At 37.5% G+C, this 20,017-nt stretch overlaps 1 protein-coding gene across 24 annotated transcripts in view; it reads left to right on the top strand.

The window, feature by feature from the left end:
• RIMS2 (regulating synaptic membrane exocytosis 2) overlaps positions 1-20,017 on the top strand; it is a 598,980-nt gene that overhangs the window by 497,542 nt on the left and 81,421 nt on the right. For 11 of the 24 annotated variants that reach the window (XM_077748247.1, XM_077748245.1, XM_077748250.1 and 8 more), the window contains one exon: positions 6,028-6,269. The exons of the other annotated variants lie outside the window; for them this stretch is intronic. In XM_077748247.1, the coding sequence (XP_077604373.1) occupies positions 6,028-6,269 (242 nt within the window). The remainder of the gene's footprint in view (positions 1-6,027; positions 6,270-20,017) is intronic. 24 annotated transcript variants of the gene reach the window in all.

The raw sequence follows: 20,017 nt of genomic DNA, 5'->3' as shown, positions 1-20,017 counted from the left end.
ATGCTTGAAGTGATAGGCCAGTAAGAATACCTTCTAATATTTGTCATAGACCTTTTTATGGTACAGCAAATACAGTGTGATCATGTAATAAAATCAGAAGAAGCCAAAATGAAAATGAGTTAGAGGGAAGTCTATTCCTGCCTAAAATATTTACATATAGAAATAATTGGGTTTCTCTGAAAGGTGTGCATGAAACAATAAAACAATTTAAGGGGATTGAATGCATGTAAATATAGTACTGTAACACTATTAAATACTAAATTTTAAATTTCTGTCATTTCCAGAAATCAAAGAATTAGTATAGGAAACTCAGTTTTTACATACTCTTCAGAGAAAGATTTTTTTAAATTGTTAATTAAGGTTTCTTGACATTAGAATTGGGCATAAGAATTTCAATTATAAACTAAGACCATGTCATTATGCAGCCATATTTGCATTTTACATGCTGATATTTGAATTAATTAAAAGAAACTATGTCATATCATTTTTTTATCTCTGTATTTGTGGAGATAAATGTTAAATAAACATTGGTTGAATAAATTATTACTGCTTTCTTAGCCTAAAATTACAGATGGTCATTTGAGTAAATGAAATGGAGCTTATTAGATCATAAATTAGGATAATAATCATTTCAAGTTCCACATTTTAGGAAAGGCAAAGTATTTAATAAGAAGAAAATTTTTAATCAAGAGAACTTTAGATAGGAGCAGAATTTATTACCCCTCATTCTCACACCCAAACTACATGCCAGAATTCAAGAAAAGACACTTTATAATCCAGACATCTGCCCAGTGACGGGCAACGGGGGAATCACATATGAGTTATCACAATGGCAGGTATGTAGTTAATGGTTGGCAGCAGCTCCAGAAACATAACAATGGGAAGGAAAATGAATTAAACCTTTCAAGGTGCCATAATGTTTGAGAGCTTGGCCAGTCTCACTGGGTGTTTCTTCCCCCCTCTCTGCCATTATTCTTATTGCCTTCTACCTTCTGAGCCTACGGGCCCTCTGTTAGCACCACTTCCTAGCCCAAGATGTTATAAATCCTTCCATTTCCTAGAATTATCTGTCTACTTCCTATCCAGAAATATCTTTTCTATTCCTGAGCTGTAGTTTTCAAACTCCACTGTATTAGCTCCTGGGCTTTCTGTGGCTACACCATTCTGGACCCCCACCCCCAGTCTCTAATACCTTGGCTAAGTCTCTCCTAACCACCTCCCCAGCTCTCAGTATGATGACATATTTTTGATATACTGTATATTTTATTTACAGTGCTACTCTTGTGCCCTTACTCTCACACACTCAGACTTTGTCTTTGTCCTGTGTTTGCTGTTTATTATTTTAAGCCAAACCACTTAGCTCTATTCATCCAAACTATTAATTAACACTTTGGGCCCTATGGCCTATAAACTTCATTTAATTTAATCACTTACTCTTATAATCCCTGATACTGCCATTTAAGTCTTTGAGGAATATCTATAAATATTTCACTTACCTTTCATCACCTTTCTCCTCATGATTGACAATATGCTAAGTTTGCCTTTTAGAAAATCTTTCTGGATACAATTTCAACAATTATAACAATTATGTCATAAAATAGATCACTTGCACCAGCAATTTTACATATTTTACTTTGAGAGTACTAAATGTATGAAGTTTTTTACTGTTTTTCTAAAGCCAAAAATTAGAAAACATATATAAAACAATATTCAGAAATATAGAAATGCTGCATCTTTTTCCAGAACTGAGTATCCTGTAAAAACACCCAAGGTTATTGTGTGGTAATCTCTTTTTTTTTTCTTATTGCTATATATTGGAGGGGGGCATAGAGAAAAAAAGAATGGTTCTAAAAAGCATAACTATCAACCAGAGAACATTGAAACTACTTTTAGTGCACTGTGCACAGTATATCCTTCTAGATCTTTTGCTGTGTACATTTATACTTTTTTTTTCTCCATAAGAACATAAACATTCTAAACATAAAATTTTATTTTTCACAATTCCCTTTATTTGCCTCTTGTGCAGGGAAATCATAGATCATTTCACAAATCCAGGTTTCCCTTACTATCTAGTTTAGCAAGAATAGATGGTAGATAGATAGATAGATAGATAGATAGATAGATAGACAGACAGACAGATAGATGATACGAAGGAAGGGAGGAAGGAAGGAAGGCAGGAAGGAAGGAGGAAGGAAGGAAGGCAGGAAGGAAGGAGGAAGGAAGGAAGGCAGGAAGGAAGGAGGAAGGAAGGAAGGCAGGAAGGAAGGAGGAAGGAAGGAAGGAAGGAAGGAAGGAAGGAAGGAAGGACAGCCTCTAGGGTTTGAATTGATCTGTGTCCATAGCAGTAGGGTAAATCCATATTTGATGTGCGGGCCAGCCAAAGCTAGCTGCAAATATCTGCTTCCTCTCCCCCTCCCCCTATATCAAAAACCTATTTTATGTCAGTAAATACTTATTTACAACAGCATTTTCAAAGGTAGACTCTATTTTATTGATGAACATAACTTACCGAAATACCCTTAACTATTGGGCATTTGTGGGGTTTTCCCTTGTGTGTATGAGTGTGTTGTTAGAATCAATTTTGCAGTAAATATTATTGCTAAATCTGTACACATTGCTAAGTTTTCCTTGAGGATGTACCTAAAAGTAGACTCAATCGTTTAAAAGCTAGGCTGTTTTTGTTTTTTTTTAAAGGACTTTGTTACATATTGCCAGCTAGTCCTTCAGAAGGCCATCGCTGAGACCCCTGCTAGCATTATTGGAAATTGACTGTATCACCAGGCCCTTACAAATGGTCTCTTTTAAAGTAATTGATGATGTACTAGATCTGTGCTTTTTAACTACACTGAGCATTGCAAATGATCGCCCATGTTTACAGACTTTTTCTTACAGTGAAGTACTTTATGAATCAAGAGTCACAAAATTTTAAAGTTGTTTGGTTAATAGCTTGTTTGCTTGGTAAGTGTAGATGATACAGAACAGGAAATCAAGGAAACTGGTGGTGATAGCCTAGCCTGAGTCTCCCTCTTCTCACAACATAGCACTGGAGGGCAACTATTCAAAACTCATTCCTAGTGACCTCAAGGTTTCTAAAAGATGAAGAATAGATCCATCTTACAAAACTTTTAAAAAAACCCTTTTTATATATGGATAACGCATTATCCAAGTTGTTAGGTTAAAGAGAAGTTTACTTCTGTAGAACCAAGTTGTCATTAAAATATTTATCTACAAACTGATTTATCAGTTCCAATTGGTATCTTATTGTATTCAGCTTAACTTTTGGACAAGTTCTTTTTAGCTTTTATATGCAACCATGAAAACTAAAAATGCAAAAATTGTGAGGTGAATAAAGCAATATTTTGTGGGTTACATTTTTTTCTTCCATGGTAGGTATTAGCTTAGGTGGCTCTTTTAGAAAGGCTGATCTTTGAGAGAAAGACGCCAACATGACAGGAGGACCAGGTTATTCTGACATGTTATTATTTTGAAAGCCTTAGTTTCAACTAAACTTTAACGTTTAAAGGCTATGCCATGCCTTTTCTGATGACAGCATACTATGGAAATCATATGTTGCGTTTTTGTGTTTATTTGCCCACAATCTATGGAGTGAGAAATATCATAAGGCAGCAAAGCATTTAATAGATAAAGAGAACCTTACAGACACACCAGTTCAAGATGTTTAATGGACGCTTAATGGATGATGGTGGTGGTGATAATAACAGGGAGCAGAGGAGAATAATTCTTGGAGCTCTGATATTCTGACATTCTAAGTAGCACTTTACTTACATTTTATCATTTATTAAGTGAGGAAGTCAAGGTTCAGGAAGGCTAACAACTCTCCCCAATGAATCAGCCAAAGATCAAACCCAGATTTCCTGATTCTCGGTGCAGTCTCCTGTCCATTATGTAATGCTGGTTATATTAAAGACACTTAGGCGTTTTAATTTCAAAAGTTTTTAAGTTTATAATTACAAGTTTCATTTCTATTGAAGCTGCTAAGTTTTTATATGATACACGTTGAAGAGTTTTAGCCTAATTTTATCTGTTGCCCATATTCCCTAATAAAAATTGCTATTATTTCAATTTATTACATTTTTACTTTAGATATAGTATCTCTATTCTCTAAGGTAAGAAGGGAAAATAAAATATCCTCATGTTATAAACGGGGAATCTGAGGCTCAGAATAGAGCAATTAATTCTTCTAAGAAAGTCAGTTAAGTAACAGCAAAACTAGAAGTCAAGCCCATATCTGTTTGCCTCCAAAACTCTATTTTATTCTGTTGTTGTTTATTAAAGAATAGCAACATCAAACAAGCTTGAAAATTATTAATTTGGGGTATTATAGAAGCATATACACTGTTCTCTATTTTGGCCTATTTATGTCCCATTTCTTCTTAAGCTAATATGAGGGGTAACATAGTACTGTTTACTATATATTTTTTTTAATTTGGGGGACATCTGGGTGGCTTAGTCGGTTAAGCTACCGACTTTGTCTCAGGTCATGATCTTGAGGTCTCCCAGTTCGAGCCCCACGTCTAGCTATGTGCTAACAGCTGAGAGCCTAGAGTCTGCTTCAGATTCTGTGTGTCCGTCTCTCTCTGCCCCTTCCCTGCTCGTGCGCTCTCTCTCTCAAAAATAAATTTTAAAAAATTAAAAAAAAATTTATGGTAGGCCTTTCCCCTCTTACATACTTGTAGAAAATGTACATAAAATTAACACATGGTCCTGGCCTTTTTGCAGATTTTACTCTAGGATGGAGTAAAAAAATTTGGAGTGTGGGCGGGGGGAGTAATTAGAAATTAGTAATTTCTAATTCAAGAAATTGAATTAGAAATAAGAGCTTTCCCCAATAGATCACTTTTCCAATTCTCACTCTTTAAATGATATATAAAGGTATTTCTAATGTTTCTTGTTTTTTCTTTTGTTTCTATAATTATGTGTTATTCACTCCTATTAGTACCGAATTAAAGCAGAAACTATGACTCTAATCCCGACTCAGACCTGTAAATAAGTCTTCCCATTCCTGCAAAGCAGGCTGCTTCCTTCACATTCTTCCATGTTTGGGGGGCCCAGCTGGATAGCCTGCTTCCAGATTCTTCAACCCCCACTTGACTTCCTACCACACCCCAGTAATCATAGAAAAATTAAGGGTCCTGTCTTTAACTGGTTGGCAGTTTTAGTCTCCTGACTACTTCCAATGGGAGGAATCAGTAATCACTATTAACACTGCCAATTGGAGGAATCAGCTAATCAGTGATCATCATCAGTAATCAGTAATCATCAATCAGCTCACATGCTTTCTTGACTCATTGATTGCTTCCTGATCACGTTGTCTAGAAAATGGATAATGAGGATTTTTTTTCTTTCAAATGAATGCAAGAGGGAAATCTTTCTATTCATTATTACTTGGAATATAGATATATTGATAAATGTAAAATTATATAAGTCAAATAACTTATTTTTAATTCAAAACTAATGAAAACATCAATCCCTGTTAGAAAATATAACCGTTATTTGATAAATCTTACATTTCTTTTGAGATAAAGAAAACTTATTTTGAAAGGCCACTCTTTGCAGTGGATGCTGTCATTTTTGCTGTTTTTCTTTAAAAATTCGCCCACTGAACTAATTTCTTTTTGAAGGCAGCAGTAAAGTATATTAGAGAGGAGTGCTTTGGGAACATCTCCCTTTGTCATATGGCTGGTTTAAAGCATATTTGTACTTGCAGGACAGTATATTCTCTTAAATAAGCCCACTGATTTTTTGTGAATTTTCCCCCCCACGGCCACACAAACCAGTGCCTTCTTTGACGGCAGATGTGAAATCATGAGTTTACATAGCTGCGTTAGGTTGACCCTGAATAGTAAAGCCCATTTGAGACCATGGTATTTGAAAGTTTTTAAATCCTAAAAATATGTCCCATAAATGATATGCTTTCATTCTACTCCAGATGTTTCATCTAAAATACATTTCCTGTCTTTTCCTTTTCACTCTTGTCCTCACTTTTAACGATCCATCGGCTGACAGTGTCTTTACATCCAAAATGCAAAGCAGACAAATGGGCATCTCAGGGAAGAACATGACCAAAAGCACCAGCATCAGCGGAGATATGTGCTCGCTGGAGAAGAACGATGGCAGCCAGTCTGACACCGCAGTGGGCGCCCTGGGCACCGGTGGCAAAAAGCGGCGCTCTAGCATTGGGGCCAAAATGGTAGCCATTGTTGGCCTCTCCAGGAAGAGTCGCAGTGCTTCTCAGCTCAGCCAAACTGGTAGGCATTCTTATGTTACTTTTGACTTCATGTTTGAGTTTGTAATTAAAATACATATTCTTTTCTCTTGCTCATTTCATTGCAGTAATTAATGGAAGATGCCACGTTCCAGAGAGATAGGGGCATTTTCAACTAGTTACCCTTCCAGCACATAAAACACTAACTTTGTTTTTCAGTGACAAATGAACCCGCTTTGAAGTGAACCTTGGCCCCTGTTCTTGAGATGCTTGTACAGTCTTTGCTCCTCAGGGAGGAGTTAGGCGGTGGTATCAGGATTGCCAGTTGCTGATGCTTCGTAAAGATTCTCTGATCTGTGAGATATTTGCTTTCTTTAGGTTCCTCAAGAGGGAACCAGCCAAATTAATTTTCATTCCCAGCAAGTTACCGTGATGAAGATGACACGTCATATTTTGTGTGAATAATATAGTTCCTTTATTGCTGACAACCTGACTTCTTTTTCAGTTTGTAAGCAGCCTTTACCAGTAGTATCAATTTTCTCACTGCAGTTTTTATTTTCCTGTTAAAACTTCAAGCAGCAATATTCTCCAGCAGCAGGGATGGAGGAGTTTTCTGCTGATAGTGGAGATATTCAGAGCCTTGCTACTTTCAAATTCAGTTTCTAAATCACATCTGCAAAAATAAATTAGATACAGCACTCCTCCTCCTCAGAAAAGCCACAGTTAGCAATTAAGAAATTTGTGAGTCAAAGCAATGTCTTTTCAAATGGCTGTTGATAATTAAACATTGAATCCCTGGTATCTTGGAAATAATAACATATCTTCCACTTAACAAACAAACAAACAAAAGCATATAATGTGGTGTTTCTTTTACAGCAAATTAATTAGAGGCAAGTGGGTGAAATCTCATTTATGTTTGAATTACAAGGGTTCTAATATACAGAAATGAGGACAAAAATCTGCAACACAAAAGAATTTAAGGATGCATTAGTTCCTGGACCCGGCTAATCTTGACTTTATGTAACTGTAACAGTGATTCTGGAATTTGAGCCTTATATATATATACACACTATTATATTGAAATAGTTATTTGATGGTTTTCCTTATATCTTGGTTGTAACTCACTATGTTTAATGTGACTATTGACATAGGAATATTTATTTGGTGTTTGAAAATGTTACATTTTAATATAGAAATAATAATTACTGGACATAAAGATCATCCTTTACTGATGTTTAAATTACTTATGTTTATACATAATTAGCCGTGTTGTACTCATATGATAGATGAAATTGAATTTTTTTTGTATTTCTCTAGCAGTTAGAACTTTATTGCATTTTTTCCTTAAAATCTACAAATATCTATAAACCTAAAACTTGTCTAAAAAGAAAGCCTAAAGCCTGTCAATTAAAAAACTGAGAACCTAAAACACACATGAATAAGATTATAGAAGTTAGAGAATATGTGGTGTTAAACTAAATAATCATTTGCACCCGTTCAAGGTTTGTTGATAAATATTGAGCACGTATTATGAGCCAGGCCATGGAGAACAAAGACAGTTTTTTATCATTGTAAAAATAAATGTCATTGGTCGAGTTCAGACAAGGCTGCTTACTTACCTTCTAATGAGTAGAAAACTCAGCAAAATGGGACCTTTCTAAAAAATAGTGAAATTACTCTGGATGATATCATAGCAATCATTGTAAATAATAATTGGTATTTATAAAGGTATATGGATCAGTATACATGGCGGCTAAGACACGTCTGTCTGTCTTCTGCCATGTTAGTTTGTGTGTTCCTTTCCCTGCTGTTTGTAAACTCACCTGTAAAGTCACCATTTCTAAAGACTGAATATGTCTTGCTAGGGATTCTAACTTAGCAGAAAATACATAGGGATGATAAGGAGACTCAGATTCTATTGCTTACTCTGAGTTATATGAGATAATCAATATGCCTTTTTTAAAAACCTGCCCAACATATCTGAATCACAGAATGTTCATCTGACAAATGAAATTAACACCTCCTATTCTAATGAGGTTTTTATGAAGATAATTTTTTAATATATAAGAAAATGCTTTGAAAACTTAAAATCATTTTGTCAGTATAGGACATCCTAGCCAATTCGGCCTCATAAGGGAATCAAGAACTCTCTTTTACATATGTTGACTTTGAAATGCCTGTTTAGACTTCTAAGTGCAGTTGTTGTATTGTTAGTTGGTTATGAGTTTAGAGCCTAGTAGGTCAAGGCTGAGGATATAATTTAGGAGTGATCAACAGGTAGTACTTAAAGCCATGACACTAAATAAGATTACCTACTATAACTTGAATCAAGAAGAAAACTAAAGAGTGATTTCTGTGATACTCCAACATTGAGAAATCAAAAGAGAATTCATCAAAGAAGATTTAAGAAAGAGCAGCCGTTAAAAAAAGAGAGAGAGGGGCGCCTGGGTGGCTCAGATGGTTAAGCCTTTGACTTTGGCTCAGGTCATGGTCTCACGGTTCGTGGGTTCGAGCCCTGCCTTGGGCTCTGTGCTGACAGCTAGCTCATAGCCTGGAGCCTGCTTCAGATTCTATGTCTCCCTCTCTCTCTGCTCCTCTCCTGCTCATGCTCTGTCTCTGTCTCTGTCTCTGTCTCTGTCTCTCTCAAAAATGAATAAACGTAAAGAGAGAGAGAGAGTGAGAAGGAAAGAATATGGTATCCTGGACGCCAAATATGGGAAACATTTTAGATACATTTCAGAAGACAGACTTGAGTTCTGAAAGGTCAAGTAAGGTGAAGACTGAGAATTGACCATTGGATTTGGCAAGATGGAGAATTTGGTAAACCTTGACAAATCTTCCAGTGGTTAGACAAAGCCTTTTGGAGCAGGTTAAAAAAAATGGGAGATGAGGTAGGGTCAGTGAGAATAATACCAAGAATAAAAATAAGAATATCTAATATTTATTGAGCACTTTTATGTGCTGGGACTATTCTAAGTACTATCCATGTAAATCTTAAACCTCACAATAATGTAAGGAAGCAGGAATTAATTACTACTCTCCTCCTTTTATGATTTTTTGAGAAAACCCAAGTGAGCAGTGGGGAATAACTTTCCCAAGTTTACCCAAGCTAAAAGGGTAGAAGTTGGGATTTGAACCCAGGCAGTGTGGATCTGGAGGTTTCACTTACTCTATCATCGTCTAGACCAGCATTGTCCAATACAACTTTTGGCAATGTGGGCAATGTTCTGTATCTCTGCTACCCAATATGATATGTAGCACTAGCCCCACATGGCCGTTGAGCTTTTGAAATGTGGCTTCTGTGATCGAGTAACTGAATTTTTTATTGTTTTTTTACATTTTTAATTTAATCACATTTAAATCAGCACATATGACTAGTGACTACTGAGTTGGAAGCTTCAGATAAAAACAGCTCTTTCTGGGATTGTTGAGTTAAAAAAATGGAAATATAGAAACAGGACTGTAGCTTGGGGGGAAATGAAGTCAAAAAAGAGTTTTGTTATTTTAGTGACAGGATGCCAGTGGGAAAACTGAGTAGGTGAAAGAGCTTTGGATTCAGAGCTTAAGTGGAGATCAGCTGTTATGGCCTTTGGTCACTCGGGAAATTAGGCTCTTTTCATCTTGTAATGATTTCTAAGTTTACATGGGACTTTACATTTACTCCAATTATAGCACTCAAAAACTGTAATCATTTATATTTGTCTATTTCCTGGCTAGATTTTTTTTTTAATTTTTTAAATGTCTTATTTATTTCTGAGAGAGAGAGACAGAGAGCGTGGGCAGCGGAGGGTCAGAGAGAGAGGGAGACACAGAATCTGAAGCAGGCTCCAGGCTCTGAGCTACCTGTCAGCACAGAGCCCGACGCGGGGCTCGAACCCACAAACCATGAGATCATGACCTGAGCCAAAGTCGGACACTTAACCAACTGAGCCATTCAGGCGCCCCTAGACTGTTTTTTTCTTGTTTTATGTATCTTTCTCATTGTCTGGTATAGTTTCAAAAGTAGTGATCTTCAGTGAGAAGTTCGTGTACTCTATGAGTCCATGATTGAGTTCTCTGGGAAATGGGAAGAAAATGTTAGAACTTCTTTTTATTTTTTAACTTAAAAGACAAGAAATTAAGCATTGCTAATATTTAGTACACACTTCAGCCTTGTGTTCTTGATTGGTCTGGACGCCAGATGGTCAGTGTGCACGCTTTTCTGGAGGTGTTAGTTTAGTTAACCATCAGAAAGTGAGCAAGTGGCTTTAAAAGATTACTGGAAAAAAAACAGTGGGTTGAGTGTAATACCTACAGCAGTTGTCCAAAGAAGGTAGACCTGAAACTTCTATTCCTATTCAAACTCTTCATCAGCCATTGATGAACTAAGTACAGAGACACTCTTAAGATCTGACGAGAAGCTCACTGAAAAATTCTAAGTTATTAGGGGAGGCACCTGGGTGGCTCAGTCAGTTGAGCCTCCAGCTTCGGCCCAGGTCATAATCTCACAGTTCATGGGTTCAAGCCCTGCGCCGGGCTCTATGCTGACAGTTTGGAGCCTGGAGTCTGCTTTGGATTCTGTGTCTCCCTCTTTCTCTGCCCCTCCCCTGCTTGTGCTCTGTCTCTTTCTCTTTTTCAAAAATGAATAAACATTGAAAAAAACTTTTTTTAATTCTAAGTTATCAGGAAGATTAATAAAAGGTAGATTTGCATCCACGTTATTAACAATGAACCCCATACCCTGACTTTATGACTTATATGGTCTATGGTGGTTATATGGCCTTTGGTCACTCAGGAAATTAGGCTCTTTTCTTTTCATCTTGTGATAATTTCTAAGTTTACATGGGACTTTTCCTTCTCAATTATGACATCATTCAAAGTAAGTATGAGAAGGGGCATCTGGGTGGCTCAGTCGGTTAAGGGTCCGACTTCAGCTCAGGTCATGATCTCATGGTTTGTGGGTTCGAGCCTCACGTCGGGCTCTGTGTTGACAGCTTAGAGAGCTTGGAGCCTGCCACAGATTCTGTGTCTCCCTCTCTCTGTGTTCCTCCCCTCCTTGCTCTCTGTCTCTCTCTGTCTCTCTCACAAATAAATAAACATTAAAACAAACAAAGTAAGTATAAGAAAACCAAATTGGAAACAGATCTTCAGATTACTTTACTTACTGGTAACATAATGCCAGCTGCTATACTATATAAAACTTGAAAACTTAATTCAAAAGAACTTATCTGTTGGGCAAAAAATATCAGTTCAATGCAGTTATTCCCAGTGGGCCAGTGGCCTTCCATATGATCATTCAGGGCTTGAGGCTGTTTTCATCTTGCAGCTTTACACTTTTCTAGGGACTTGTAATACTCTGTATTCAGCCAGCACCCACAACTTTTTATGGAAAAGAATTGGAAATAGGAGAGTCACGTCTGCTTGTATGTCATTGGCTACAGATCAGTCACAAAAACTGAGGCTGGAAAATGAAAAGTTGAGAAATGTAGTCTAGGAAGTGCTCAGGGAAAAGAAGAAGCAAGTTTGGTGAGCGTACCAATTTTTTTGAAAATTATAATGCACATCACTTGAAACATTTTTCCTGAGAACATGAAGTCTTACTTTATCATTAGTAATGATCTGCAAGTATTTGTTGCATTTTATTCTCTTCAAATATGAATGTTTTATGTATTATACAAAGTATTATAGAATATGTGTACAATTTATAAATAATTTTTTTAGGGAAATGGAGATGATATTTTAAAAGATTTGAAACAACTGTCTAGGAGCTCGTGGGTGGCTCAGTCAGTTAAGCGTCTGACTTTGGCTCAGGTCATGATCTCACGGTTTGTCGATTCGAGCCCTGCGTGGAGCTCTGTGCTGACAGCTCAGAGCCTGGAGCCTGTTTCAGATTCTGTGTCTCCCTCTCTCTCTGCCTCTTCCCCGCCCTTGCTCTTTCTCCATCTCCCTCCCTCTTTCTCTCCCTTCCTCCCTCCCTCCCTCTCTCTCTCTCTCTCAGAAATAAACATTAAAATATTTTTTAAAAATAAAAAAATAAAAATTGGCTTAGTATATGTAATTTAAAAAGACTTAAAGCTACTATTCTAGTATGTTAAAGTTCTAAGTGAATATTTGCTGAATCCATAGGTCTGTTAACAGAACTGATACTAATGACGAATAATAGAGATGTTAAATAGTTATTGCCCTTTCACGTTATTAGAAATCTCTAACTAACACTATAGGATATAACATATTAAGGAGTCTCACAAAAAAATGTGCTATTAACACTAAATATAGGCATATTTCTTACTTTTAAAATTATAATGTTTTAGGCACACCTGGGTGGCTCAGTTGGCTAAGCATCCAACTCCTGATTTCCACTCAGGTCATGAACTCACAGTTCGTAAGATTGATCCCTGCATCTGGTTCTGGGCCAATAGCATGAAATCCACTTGGGATTCCCCTCCCTCTCTCTCTGCCCCTCCTCTGCTCATGCTCTCTCTTTCTTTCAAAATAAAATAAATATTTTAAAAATTATAATGTTTTAGCATTTATAATACTACCAGCCATTATTAATTAAAAGTATTAATAATTGTGCCACTATTTGTTTTTTGTTACTGAGTTCATGTGGCTTAACTATAATAGATAAGGTAAAATATGTAAGTGAAAGCTATTATAAACATATTATGAATTGTGGTAAAGTACTTCTATAGCAAGCGGGGGTGAACAAATAGCTTAGAAAAATACCAGTGTCATTGTTAATGGAAATTAATTTTGTGTTTCTTAGATTTGGGTTGGATTTTCCATCCTTTGTTCTAAAAAGAAAACCCTTATTTTTACTTTTTTAATTGTGGTAAAATATGCATAGCATAAAATTTACTACCTTAACCATTTTTAAATGTACAGTGCAGCTACAGGAAGTACCTTCCCATTATTATGCCGCCATCTCCAGAAAGCTTTGCATCTTGCAAAGTGAAACTCTGTGTGCATTAAACAACTCCCCATTTGCCCTTTCCTCCAGATTCTCGTAATGACCATTCCATTTTCTGTCTCTGAATTTGACTACTCTGGGCACCGTATATAGGCAGAATCACAAAATACTTGTCCTTTTGTGACCTAATTATTTCACTCACCATAATGCCCTTAAGATTCATCCATGCTGTGAGCATGTGTCAGAAGTTCTTTCCTTTTTAAGGCTGAATAATATTTCACGGTACGTATATACCACATTTTGTTTATCTGTCCACCTGTAAATGGACATTTGGTTTGTTTCCACCATTTAGCAACTGTGAATAATGCTGTTCGCATTTTACACCCATGTAACATGAGTGTAAAAATATCTCTTCAGGATCCTGCTTTCAATTCTTTGGAGCACATACCCACAGTGGAATGGCTGGATTGTATAGTAGTTCTGTTTTTCATGTTTTGAGGAACTGCCATTCCGTTTTCCACAGCAGCCACACCATTTCACATTCCCACCAGCAGTGCACAGAGTTGTGGTTTCTCTCCTTCTTTGCCAACACTTGTTGTTTTTTCATTATAGCCATCCTAATGGGTCTGAGGTGGCATTTCATTGTAGTTTAGATTTACATTTCCCTAATGATTAGTGATGTTAAGCATCTTTTCATGTGCCTATTGGCTGTTTGTGTATCTTTGGAGAAATGTCCATTCAAGTCTTTTGCTCATTTCCTTAAAAAATATCTTTCTTTAATAGAAAAATGTAAGATTCTTAAGGGTTATCTTTGTGTTAATAACAATGTTTATTTATTTATTTGTTTATTTAGAGAGAGGCAATGTGTGAGAGGGACAGGGGCAGAGAAAGAGAGGAGAATCCCAAGCAGGCTCCACGCTCAGTGCAGACCCCGATGAGGGGCTCACTACCATGAGATCTTGACCTGAGCTGAAGTCAAGAGTCGGACGGTTAACCAACTGAGCCCCCCAGGTCCCCAATCATTCATAGCTTTTAAAACTTCAGTGTACCAGGGGCCTCCTAGGTGGCTCAGTCAGTTAAGGGTTCAACTCTTGATTGCAGCTCAGGCCACAATCTCATGGTTTGTGAGTTTGAGCCCCATGTTGGGCTCTGCACTGCCAGTGCATAGTCTGATTGGGCTTCTCTCTCCCTCCTCTCTGTTTGCCCCTTCCCCACTCTCAAAATAAATAAACTTTTAAAAAAACTATAAACGATGACATAATATATGTCAAATATTTCTTAACATCTCATATTCTAGTGTTTTATAATTATTTATAGAAAGAAGAAATAGAACTCTTGAAAGCTATTAAGGAACTATCCATTATATCTACAAATGCAAATTATCTTGCATTATCCTTTCCCAAACCTAAAGGTTATACTCATAATAGAATTATTAAAAATTTACTAATGAATTCTTATAGTATTTTAATCACTTCCCTAAAGTACAAACATTACCATACATTTATTCATCTCCCCAAGCAAACATTTTTTATCAACTACACTATTTGCGAGGGAGGCATTTTGGTATGTGCTAGGGAAGGCAAAACTTGGCACATAGTCCTTACTGTTTTACAGCTTTTCTACTGAAGGATCTTAAAATCTCCCAGAAGAAATGAGTTTTAGGTTTGAGTAAATGCAAAAACAAAGTAGAACATATGAGGACAAGCAAGAGAAGCAAAGCCTATCCTACGAGGAAGTATAGCAGAGGGGAGAAGGCAGATAGGAGAGTTGTTAGAGTTCACGTCTCCCTGCTCTGCCACATGGACAAGTTACCTGACCTCTCTGAACCTCCGTCTCCTCAGCTGTGAAAATAATGGACTCTATCTTCCCACCTCTTGAGGTTGTTATGAGCACTTATGAAAGCACTTAGAGCAGTGTCCAATACTGTTAATATAATTATTAACATCAGTTTAGGTGTTATTGTTAATAATATCATGTTATCTATCGTTAATGTGACAGGGGCAATGATCACTCCAACACTGATGCCAGGGTAACGCTTGATCTAATCCTTAAACCGTGGATAATGTTTAAACTGTGACCATGCTGAGAACGGGGATGGATGTTTCAGACATGGGCGCTAGCAGACCCAGAGATACAGAAACGGTATTTACATCTGATCCAGAGCAGAGAATATTTGACACATAGTGGGAGAAGAAACTGGCGATGGAGGTTGGGGCCGGATAAGAAATAATTTCATGTCTGGGGCGCCTGGGTGGCTCAGTCGTTTGAGCATCTGACTCACTTTTGGCTCAGGTCATGATATCACAGTTTGTGAGATCGAGCCCCATGTCAGGCTCTATGCTGATGGCACAGGCCTGCTTGGGATTCTCTCTCTCCCTCTCTCTCTGACACTCCCCTGCTTGTTCTCTCTCTCTCTCTCTCTCTCTCAATAAATAAACATTAAAAACAAAAAGGTGAAAGAACTTAATGTCAGACCAGGGAGTTAGAGCCACAGAATTGGCAGTAAGGAGCTGTTGCAGGATTTGGAATACAGTCATGATTTTTTTCAGTAAGTAAGTAAGAGACAGAGAGATTTTTTTCAGTAAGAAAGTCGAGAGATCAAGGATAGGAGACAAATTTAGTAAGACAGTTAGTTTAGAGCAGAGGTGAGAGGGCCTGATCAATGACGTATCAAGTTTTCTATTGCTGCCATACCAAATTACCACAAATTTAGCAACTTGGTGCAGATTTACCATTCTGTCAGAAATTTGAGTGAGCTCAGCTGCTTTCTCTGCCCTGTGTCTCACAAGACCTAAAGCAAAGTGTCATCAAGCTGGGCTTTTATCTAAAGGCTGAAAAGAGGGTCGCCTGGGTAGCTTAGTCGGTTAAGCATCCGACTTTCGCTTAGGTCCTGATATCACGGTTCGTGGGTTCCAGCCCCGCGTCGGGCTCTGTGCTGACTGCCAGCTCAGAGCCTGGAGCCTGTTTCAGTCTGTGACTCCCTCTCTCTCTGACCCTCCCCTGCTCACGCTGTCTCTCTCTCTCTCCTAGAAATAAATAAAAAACATTAAAAAAAAATAAAGGCTGAAAAGAAGACTCCATTTCCAAATTCATTCAGGTTTTTGGCAGAATTCAATGCCTTGCCTGCATAGGACCGAGGTCCCTTCTTTGACACATGACCCTCGTCATCTTCAAGCTAACAGTGGCATGTTGAACATTTCTTGTGCTTCTAATCTGAGGACCCATTCTGCTGCGTTTGTTCTCCTGTCCAGCTAGAGAAAATGTTCTGCTTTTAAAGGATTATACAGTTAGATTGGGCCAACTTGGATGATTTAGGATAATATCCCTGTTTTAAGGTCCTTAACCTTAATTACATCTGCAGAATCCTTAATACTTCATAACGTAACATATTTTGAGACTCCAGAAAATAGTGCATGGACATCTTTGTGGACCCTTGTGCCTACTGCAAATGGTAATCATGGAAAGAGATGGAAAGGTGGAGAGATTCAAGAAATATTGTAGATACATTTTATAAAAATTATTATTTACAGCCTATTATTTGCTTCCTGGGAGTAAAGCAAAATGGAAATAAATGTTAATCTTCACAGTTTACGCTATCTGACCAAAAAACACATACCAATTATTAAGAATATAACCTCTTTTAAATATAAAATTCAGAAAACAACTTATCCATTTTTAAAGACGTCATTAACAGTGCATGAATTTGTTCATTTTAATTTTCACCTTAGATGTATGCATTATCATTCCCATTTTACATATCAGAAAACTGAGACTCAGCAGTTGCATAACAGACAGATCTCCAAAGCTGCTACTCTTTATGTGAGCCCACTATTGCTTAAATTAAGTTTTTATAGGGACGTCTGGGTGGCTGGGTCGGTTGAGCATCTGACTTCAGCTCAGGTCGTGATCTCACCATTTGTGAGTTCGAGCCCCTTGTAGGGCTCTGTGCTGACAGCTCAGAGGCTGGAGCCTGCTTCAGATTCTCTGTCTTCTGCTCTTTCTGCCCCTCCCCTGCTCATGCTCTACCTCTCTAAAAAGTAAATATTTTTAAAAAAAATGTTAAGCATGTTTTTATAATTAGTTCTTTTCATATCATTGAGAGGAAGAAAACCTTTCTCTTCAAAATAGAAACTTTGCAGGAAACTACTTTTAATTTACTATAGATTTTATTTAACTTAATTGGACATAATCTTAAGATCTGAATAGCGCAAGGCATTGTGCAGGCTAGTAATCAGCAAAGGCCTCGTAACTGTAAATAACTAAACCATAAAGAGTTTAATTGTAAGTTGAAGAGTACATACTAAGGAAAAGAAGTCTTATAATTTTATTGAAAGTAAATGTTTTAAGATTTTTGAGCATGAGAGTATAAACAGAAATCCAATTTTCAGGTAAAGGCCATTTTTAAATGCAATTCCCATATACTCTGCATAGCTATATGGAGCTACTGGAAGTTTTTGTTTGGTTGGTTGGTTTTTTATTCAAATGACTCTCATTCCTTTTATCTACTAGGAAAATTTCCAAAGAGATAGTTACAGGTATTTGTTAGAAATTTCATGAAGCCCTAGGTAAGCAGTGCAAAATTCTACCAGAGTAATGTTAGCTCATTTTTCCAACATAAAGAGAAACATTAGGAGTGTTAGCTTATCCTACCCTTGGGCTTTGAAAGCTATTTTGTATTGCAGACTTTGTGGAATGAAAAACTCTCAAGTAGAAACAATTCCATCTGTGATGCTGCTCTAGATGGACACATCCTTCTTTTTATTATTAGATTTTTTTTTAACTGACACTCTCACTCACTGCCTTAGAACATGTTAGCATTTTATTGTTATTCAGAAAATATTTATTGACTTTCTACTCCATGACAAGACATCATGGTGTGTTGTAAACAGGATTCTCTTCATATGGTATTTATGTTCCAGTGGGAGAGACAGCCCTTAACAAATAAGTAAAGTAGGGGCGCCTGGGTGGCTCAGTCGGTTGAGCGTCCGACTTCGGCTCAGGTCATGATCTCACAGTTCGTGGGTTCGAGCCCCGCATCGGGCTCTGTGCTGACTGCCAGCTCAGAGCCTGGAGCCGCTTTCAGATTCTGTATCTCCCTCTCTCTCTGACCCTCCCCACTCATGCTGTCTCTCTCTCTCTCTCAGAAATAAATAAAACATTAAAAAAAATAAGTAAAATAATAATTAGTCAAAATACCAAAGCTTGCCTTAATGGAAAGTGCCATTATGTTTTGAGTGGTTTTGCTTTTCTTTTGGTTTTCTCCTGGTATGTGAGGATTCATTGCTCTTTAACTTGAAGCTTCACAATCGCCTAGAAAATGAAAGAGGGACAAGAGCTAATGGAGAAGTACCAGATGAGGGGCGGTACACAATCTGATAAGGCAGTTGATGGTAAGGCAGCATGTAATGCAGAAATATATGTAAGGGTGCAAATAATTCCAGAAAACCAAGAGAACCCCCAAGGGGCTGTGCCCTTAACTGAGGCCTTTCTACAGCATCTTTTCAACCAAACCCTTACTTCCAAAGGAAATATAGTGGCCCGAAGTAGGAAGCCAGTGGCCACCAGGCTCTTAGCAGGTCCCTTCCCATCCTGTTGACATTTGAAGCATCTCAGTTGCTTGTCTCCTTGTTTTCTTCCTCCTTCTGCCAGTAGGCATTTTATCCTGGAATTAGAGATATCTATGCCAAAGGGAAGGGGGATAAACCAAAGGCTTCTGACTTTCTACTAGCCAGACTAAGTTTTTCTTCATTTATACAGTCAGTTATAAAATTATCTTAATGGGAATGACAGTCGGATAGAGTTCTAGTTCACTATGTTAAAATAGATTTCTTTTTTTAAAAAATGCAGACTATGTAAGAATCAGTGTTCATTTGACTTATTTCATTTGGAAAGTTCCCCCCACCCCGAAAGGAGGACAGTAAAAATACTTTTACACAAACGAAAATGCCTGTGTTTTGAAAACAAAATAGTAGATGAAATTAACAATAAGAAAGATGGCATACCAGGGGTGCCCGGTGGCTGAGTCCAACTCGATTTCAGCTTGACTCATGAACTCTTGGTTCATGAGATCAAGCCCCACATTAGGCTCTGCACTGACAGTGTGGAGCCTGCTTGGGATTCTCTCTCTCCTCCTCTGTGTTTCCCCTCCCCCACTCATACTGTCTCTTTCTCTCTTTCAAAATAAATAAACTTTTTTTAAAAATGTTAAAAAAAAGAGAAAGATGGCATACCATATAACTAAATACATACTACTATGTTTGTAGTCCATAACTTATTTCTAACCAAAATGAAAAACTGAAAGTTTTTTCCTTCTTCAAGAAGTATACTTCTGCCTTCCAAATCATGCAGTACAGTGCACAATTTTAAAGCTATCCAGGGGTGCCTGGGTGGCTCAGTCAGTTAAGCATCTGACTTAGGCTCAGGTCATGATCTCACGGTTCATGGGTTCAAGCCACACATCGAGCTCTGTGCTGACAGCTCAGAGCCTGGAACCTGCTTTGAATTCTGTGTTTCTCTCTCTCTACTCCTCCCCTACTTACACACTCTGTCTCTCTCTCTCTCTCTGTCTCTCAAAAATAAATAAAAATGTTTTTTAAAAATTTTAAGCTATCCATATAGGGTCCTCTTTTGAATTGTGTTTTAGAATTTAATCCCACTTACAGTCAAATCTTTTTTGGTTTATATTTTATGCTGATGAAGACCCAGTGGTTCTCATTCTTTTTTTTTTTTTAATTTTTTTTTTAATGTTTTATTTATTTCTAGGAGAGAGGTAGAGACAGCATGAGCAGGGGAGGGTCAGAGAGAGAGGGAGTCACAGACTGAAACAGGCTCCAGGCTCTGAGCTGGCAGTCAGCACAGAGCCCGACGCGGGGCTCGAACCCACGAACCGCGAGATCATGACC

The sequence above is a fragment of the Crocuta crocuta genome, unplaced genomic scaffold, assembly GCF_008692635.1.
Source record: "Crocuta crocuta isolate KB4526 unplaced genomic scaffold, BGI_CrCroc_1.0 scaffold39, whole genome shotgun sequence".
NCBI lineage: Eukaryota > Metazoa > Chordata > Mammalia > Carnivora > Hyaenidae > Crocuta > Crocuta crocuta.
The sequence above is the reverse complement of the archived record's forward strand: the minus strand, read 5'-3'. Positions and strand labels throughout refer to the sequence as shown.